At 38.5% G+C, this 7,748-nt stretch overlaps 1 protein-coding gene across 4 annotated transcripts in view; it reads left to right on the forward strand.

The window, feature by feature from the left end:
• The window catches only part of UBTD2 (ubiquitin domain containing 2), a 69,480-nt gene extending 62,072 nt beyond the window's left edge, over positions 1-7,408 (forward strand). For all 4 annotated transcript variants that reach the window (XM_072756591.1, XM_072756589.1, XM_072756590.1 and 1 more), the window contains one exon: positions 4,873-7,408. In XM_072756591.1, the coding sequence (XP_072612692.1) occupies positions 4,873-5,270 (398 nt within the window). In that variant the 3' untranslated portion in view covers positions 5,271-7,408. The remainder of the gene's footprint in view (positions 1-4,872) is intronic.
• Positions 7,409-7,748: the final 340 nt, after the last annotated feature.

Consider the following 7,748-nt stretch of genomic DNA (forward strand, 5'->3'; position numbering starts at 1 on the left):
GCTTTTCATCCCTCTAATACTTGTCCTCTGCCTTTCTCCCTGCCATGTCCATTTCCTTCTTCCCATTAAGTATATCACTAACCCAGGAACCAGCCCCTATGGTTTTATCCCTGTGCAATACATTTACTTCTTCAGGAATCCAATTATTTCACTCTGTCACTTATTGTGTCTGACCCTGGATGAGTTATTTCTCTCTGCTTCAGTTTCCTCGTTTGCAAAATGAGATAGATTGACCATAGAGGGCCATTGTGAGAAATGTTAATGTATGCCAAGTGCTCAGAGCCAGAACTAGTAAACACACTTAAATATTTGCTTTTGTGTTCAGACTTGTACATTTGAGATTATTATTCTACTGCTTTTTAACCTTTTCCTGACAGCTTTTTTTTTGCCTTTTTTTTAAAAAGATCAATTCATTCATTCATGAGAGACACAGGGAGAGGCAGAGACACAGGCAGAGGGAGAAGCAGGCTCCCTCTGGGGAGCCCAGTGAGGGGACTCGATCCCGAAACTCTGGAATCACCTAGAGCCACCCAGGTGTCCCCTGATGTACTTTTTCATATACTTGCACGTAATTCAGTTGAAGTATCTCACCAAACCTGAAGCAGTTAAAAGCTAAGCAAAAAATCTTGTAACCCTAAATTCTGTGTCACTCTCATTTCCTTTTTAGGTGATTCTTCTTTACTTTTTGTTTTCCATTTTACATAACCTATCATTAGGTCTGGCCAGTGACCACTGATTCTCTCAAATCCATTTCTTTCTGTTATAGTAGTAGTCAGGCAATCATTTTAGCAGGTCCCCTTGGTTCCAGTCACTCTCCATTTAGGCTTTGTCTTGTTCACCTGAAACATTGTTTGGCATGTAACAGGCACTCAGTATTTGTTCGGCGAATGACTCGTGTACTATATCAGCCACCTGTAATAATTTCCTGTAGTATGAAATCTAAACACCTGAACCCTTCTATCATGTTTTTACTACTATCTAGTAATTTCACATCATCGATTCTCTATTCACTTCAGCAAAACCACTTGCTATTGTTTTCCTACTTACTTTGTACTAATTCTTGTTCCCTTATCATTCTTACTTCTTGAGATGCCCTTTATTTCTATTCTGTGTTTTGCCCAGAACACGCTATTTCTGGGGATCCCTGGGTGGTGCAGCGGTTTGGCGCCTGCCTTTGGTCCAGGGCGCGATCCTGGAGACCCGGGATTGAATCCCACGTTGGGCTCCCGGTGCATGGAGCCTGCTTCTCCATCTGCCTGTGTCTCTGTCTCTGTCTCTGTCTCTCTCTCTCTCTGTGACTATCATAAATAAATAAAAATTAAAAAAAAAAAGAATATTTAAAAAAAAAAAAAGAACACGCTATTTCTATAGATTTTCTCCTCCTTTGCTCTACCAACTTTAGTCACTCTTCTGTTGTATGATGTCTCAGTTGTTGGTTTTTTTTTTTTTTTTTTTTTTTTTTTTTTATTTTTTATTTATTTATGATAGTCACAGAGAGATAGAGAGAGAGGCAGAGACACAGGCAGAGGGAGAAGCAGGCTCCATGCACCGGGAGCCCGACGTGGGATTCGATCCCGGGTCTCCAGGATCGCGCCCTGGGCCAAAGGCAGGCGCCAAACCGCTGCGCCACCCAGGGATCCCTCAGTTGTTGTTTTTTTCCAGTGTATTAATTCTTAAAATCTGGTGGGTATGCTGTCTCCGCTTGCCTCAATTAGAAGTTTCTGAGGATCAAGAACAATGTTGTCTCTCTTGTAACCTTTTCTCCTCAGAGCTAGTGGTATACCTTACACTCTTCCAGGTGTTCAGTAAATGTTCATGCAGCAATTCCATGGAATATGAAGATTCTTTTCTAGTGGTTTTAATGAAGGTCTAAAGAGGTTATGTATTAGAGGTCACTATTAGCAGAGCAGTTTTGTCTTTACTGAAGAGATATGGGGGTAGTAATTTGTGGAGAATTGGGGGTATACCGTTCAAAAGGGTCTGGACCTACAGAGGAGTCGCTCTGCTCTGAGTAGGTAATTCTAACGTAATATTCAACTGTGGGCTGTATTGTAAGCAAAGATTGTTTTTACTGATAATTTATAATCCCAGATATTTAATTTGGGGAGAGAATAACCCATAAAACTATAGCTTAAAATGTAACTAAGTCATATCTGCATCTGGTCTGGACTTTTCCCTTATTTGATTATTTGGACCATTTTTATAAGAGATTATAATTTGACAGAAGTGAGGAAAAGAGTAAATAAGCCAGAAAACTTCATGTTAAATAAAATGCAAGTTACCTCTTCCCAAAATATTAAAGTATGGGAGTTAAGCAATATGAAGTCTGGGTAGCTTATTTCCAGCCTCATAGATATGAGCACTGCCTGAGCTAGATTAAGAAGATAGGCCATTTACTGGCGCATAGTCTGTGGAATTTTCATTCTCACCCATTTGAGATCTGAAAACTGAATTCCTAGCTTGCTGGGCTGAAGGGCAGAATTAAAAGATTGTTTTCCAGGGAGGCCTGGCTGGCTGAGTCGGTAGAGGATGAGCTTCTTGATCTTGGGATCATGAATTTGAGCCTCACATTGGTAGTAGAGTGTACTTAAACAAATAAAATATCTTCCTTTACGGTATTATCTTTAAAAGGGGCAGGGCGAATGAATGAGTGAACTGGCAGATGATGCCTAAAATTAGTTTTATGAAAAAGAACTGCCTTCCGTTGTGATGAGGAAGTGGGTATTCATATCTAGGAAGAGCCAAAGTGCCTATTTGGTTATACGCTTGTTTTGAAATTGGCATGCACTCATGTTGTATGTAGCACTGTATAAAAGCTGCTTGGACATCTCTAGTCCTTTTCTAGAGAGACTAACAATGTAAGCTGTCTTTTAGTGCAGACATCATTCTGCTTTTGGTTTGATTGCTTTTGTCTATAGTCCTATTTTATATCGTACTGAAGATGAAGCATATGCACACCTGGAAATCCCTTTAGAGGTTTTCTTCTGTCTCATTTTGCTCATTGAGAAGGATATTACAGGTTAAAGAATATTGTTCAAAGTTGCACAGCTAGTTAATAGCAAGGCTGGGAGTTTCATCTTGGTCTACAAATTTCAAAGGCAGTAATTTGGAATGGTGATTGTCTATAAGAATGCTTTTCCAGCAGAACATTGCTTTTATACTTATCAGGCTGACCATACTATCAGTGAATCTGTGGGACATGTATCTGTATCTGTATCTCAATAGAGGTGTGATGAGTCTTTCATGAACTCTCCACATTCTCTTTCCTAGTTCTTCTGGTGGCCAGCCCATCTGGAAGACACTGTAGATTTCTTTGCCTCAGGACTAGGCTGTATAAATAGTAAAGGTAGGACAACTGACTATACCTGTATTTATAAATAGCACTGGTACAGAGGTATGATGGTTGCTGGTTAGGGAACTGCTGGTGCTCACAACAGTGCTTTAAGTATATCCATTTCTGCAGTGTCCTAGGATTCACATAATTTAGTGAACAGGGAGATTCATGTATGTTATACTTGGTGACTGAATTCTTACTCCAGCCCATCTTATGTAATATAGAAGACAGACTGATTGAAGCTATGCTGCACTAGTGACTATTACAGTCTCATTTTGGGTGCATTGTATTTTCAGCCTATTGATAGTGACCACAGAGAGATCATCAGTTCATTAACTTATTTGTTCATTGATAACTGTTTTCTCAGTGTCCCTACCGCCCATACTCATTAGCCTATATGTGAGTGTTTTGAATATGGTAGATGTTTTTGTTTTTTATCAACCAGCTGACATTAGTTTTCAATTTTGAGTAAAGGACATTTGAGTAACCTTGTAAGAAAACATTCATTAGGTATGCTTCCAAGCTTCCTGAAGGAATTCCTGGTAATTATAATGGAGTTTATGCTTTATTTAAAAAAAATCAGCCATTAATACCTTATTTTAAACCACAAATGCTTTTTTTTTCTCTCCCCTAAGCTATCTGATTATAAACTTCATACCCATGGGATCCCTGGGTGGCGCAGCGGTTTGGCGCCTGCCTTTGGCCCAGGGCGCGATCCCGGAGACCCCGGATCGAATCCCACATCGGGCTCCAGGTGCATGGAGCCTGCTTCTCCCTCTGCCTGTGTCTCTGCCTCTCTCTCTCTCTCTCTCTGTGACTATAATAAATAATAAATAAAAAAAAAAATTTAAACTTCATACCCCTTTTATTCTTCCTTTTTAACCCATAGCTTCTCTGTAACAGACTGATTGGGGTTAAATGAACCCCTCAGTCATTTCTGTGGCGATTATGCTAATGAGACTCATCTATATACTAGGAGCCAGAGCAGCTAGTAGGCCTATCACCTCCAGTTTGTGGTGTCTGACAAAAGATAAAAGACTTTTAACCAAGTATTTAAGAAGTCAAGGCAGTAAGGAAACTGCTCAGGAACACATGTTATGGTGAACTGAACTTAGGGATCCATTTTTTTTTTGCTTTTTGTGGTTGTTAAAGTCACTGATCCATTTCTTTAAAAAGGTATCCCAATGCAATTTGAATATCTCCTTAATTTGGTCCAAGCATCAATATTAGTAATTTTGAATTTTGTGTGCTTTCTTTTCCTTTATCATTTAACAAAAGTGTGAATGAGGTATGAAATGACTTTGAAAAGGTGAGGATAAGGAGCTAGGGTCCTGGATATGGTAAAATTAGATAAACACTCCAATGTACTGGTTACGGGCCTTAATGAGGATCATTGCAAAGCAGCTGGCAATGATTGGCCTTACATTTTTTTCACAACAGTGGCAAGCTAGCAAGAGGTTTGAGCATTTTACAAAGTGTGAATAAAACTGTGTTCATGTAGATGAAGCTCTTGTTCCTCCTATCTTCTCTTTCTGAAGGTGCACTCACAGAGTGCTATGATGAACTGGGCAACAGATACCAGCTTCCAGTCTACTGCTTGGCACCACCAATCAACATGATAGAGGAAAAGAGCGACATAGAGACTCTGGATATTCCTGAGCCACCACCCAATTCTGGATATGAATGTCAGCTCCGTTTGCGCCTTTCCACAGGCAAAGACCTCAAACTTGTGGTCCGCAGCACAGACACAGTATACCACATGAAGAGGAGGCTACATGCAGCAGAAGGAGTGGAACCAAGTAGCCAGCGATGGTTCTTTTCTGGCAGACCTCTGACCGACAAAATGAAGTTGGAAGAGCTGAAGATCCCAAAGGACTATGTTGTACAAGTTATCATGAGCCAGCCTTTGCAAAACCCAACACCAGTTGAGAACTGATTGGTCCTATTGGCTGGTCCCAAGATCCCTCCCACTCCTTTTTATTGTTATTGTTGTCATTTCCTACTCTATGGCGTGAAATTTATTTTCACTGCTCTGAATTCCATATGAATGGATTTAGTTCTGAGGAATTACCAGTGAAAAATTCCATCTGTGATGGAGACCAACAAAAATAATTAATAAAACACAAAGAGCCAGCCTTTGAGACTCATGTAATTACAGTTTCTAATTTGAAAGGCAGTTAAAAAATAGATAACCATTTATTTTAAAACACCCAGCAACAATGTAATGACTATATTTAAATGATTTGGACTGTAAATATAATGTTATGTCCATGAAGAACAGCACCAAGCACCTTGTAAATACAGAATTAAATATATATATTTAATTCTGTCATATATATATATATGTATATATATACATATATATATATATATATCAGAAATCATCAATAACAGTAACAAAATGGGTTTTTTAAAATGGAAACTGAAAAGAGCAGTATTTGAGGGTCACTTCTATTCTGGTCTTAATTCTTTGCTCAATTAATATTTAGCCATTAAGGAGTAGAGACTGGCAAATTGTGTTTCAGTATTGCTTTCCCCGTCCCCATATCGTCAGCTCCTTATTTACACTCACACTAAATGTTGGTGCCTTCCAGCACATTGGTGGCAGGTACCCTTCTGGAACACTAGGCAATAATTTAGTCAGTGCAGTCAGATCTCTGATTTTCAGCTGATGCTCAGTTGAAAAGTCTCTCGTCCTTTTGCTGCATAGTTATTTTGAACTGTCTATAACAAAGTTGTTGTTATATCCAGGCTTAGAGGGCCACTACTATATAATACCTTTATTGGTCTACCCTCCTTGGAAGTTCTCAGCGCATGCCCCCAAATGCACTGGGCCAGGGAATGCAAGGAGTCAAGGGCAGGTGTTCCCGATACAATATTAATAAAGTGAATTCTCTCTTCTCCCCCAGTTTGCAGGAAGGGTGTAAGGAAAACCCACTATCTCTGTGCCTGGGAGAACTGCCTATTTTCAGTCTTGTAGAGAAAATTTCAACTCCTGATTTACTGGTATGTTTACGGACATCACTTAAAAATCAGCGGTGAGACCAAATGATGAAACGTTGCTTTATACATTAGTGCTTTCCAGTTCACCATTACCTCTACTTGTGGTGGATGATAGTTTTCCTCTCTTGTCTCTCCTAGCAAAGAGTCAAAATAAGAGCCATCTGCAGAATAGATGAGAGGACTGAAAAATCTCGTGAGGGCACCTGATTATCTCATACTGTGACTGGAATAAAGCTGCCAGGGTTATTTTTAATTTGGAGCCTTTGAAAAGTTAGTTCCGGAAAGGAAAGGGGGGCTGTCACATAATCCTTGTGGCCCCGAGACTCTGTGAGTTGGCAAAGTAGAGGCAAGAAGGTACTCACACTGCTCTCAGTTGGGAAATAATCAGACCTCCACACTAATTTAGATGTGAAGCACTATTATTAATTTTAATGGCAAAATGAAACTGCTAATTAGTTTAAATGTAAAGTTTAAAATGGTATTACATTTCCTATAGCCTGATTAAACATAATATCTATCATTGTAACTTTGTTTCTGAGAGCTTTAACTACTTCCCTTTCTTTATGCAATCATTTTAAAGATTGTGGCTACATTCAATTGAGGGTTGCTGATAATTGAATCTAAATTCAAGAGACAACAGCAACGTTAATTCCAAAGGAGTATTTTTATATTTGGAGGTGGAAGTTTGAGGGTGTTTGAATATAATGGCCCTGTTATCAAAGAGTATTTATATGCCACATTGAATAGCAACAGCTCTCAAAGTTTGACAACTGGAAAAGTGTTCAAACCTATTTTTCTTCAGTTAAATTGGGTGATTATCATCAATAATCTAGGATTGCTAAGAAGTTTTTTTGGTTTGTGTAGAATTTGAGCTCTCTTAAGAATTTATTTTGTTTTAAAGGTACATATTACTTTGCATAACTATTTTCTGGGCATGTTTAACTAACCTGGGTGAGAAAACCATGGTGCTGTTTAATGTAAATAGATTGATATAAGATTGGACCAATACTTGATGTGTACAATTTTAGTATGTAGGGTTTTTGTGCTTTTTAAAAAAAAATGTTCAATTTTTCTCTTTGTCTTGGCCTTTATTCTGGGTTTTTAATTGTTACTCTCTACATAAGGATAATCTGCCTCATTCTAATAAACCTCTAAAAAGGTTTTTCTTCTTTTTAAAAACTTCAATAAACAACCAGTTCATCATCACTTAGGTTCTGCTGTGCCAAACCCATACATGGTTATTCAAAGGTATGTTTTTTTTTTTTTTTTCAAAGGTATGCTTTATCTTCCACATTGAAATCTTGGTCTAACATAGGCTGGTTTTTGTTTTTGTTTTTGTTGTGTTTTTTGAGAGTCATGCCATAAATCAGAACTCCTAATTCAGTTTTCTAGAAGCACTGAGCTCATTTTT

This window comes from Vulpes vulpes, chromosome 4 (genome assembly GCF_048418805.1).
Source record: "Vulpes vulpes isolate BD-2025 chromosome 4, VulVul3, whole genome shotgun sequence".
Taxonomy (NCBI): domain Eukaryota; kingdom Metazoa; phylum Chordata; class Mammalia; order Carnivora; family Canidae; genus Vulpes; species Vulpes vulpes.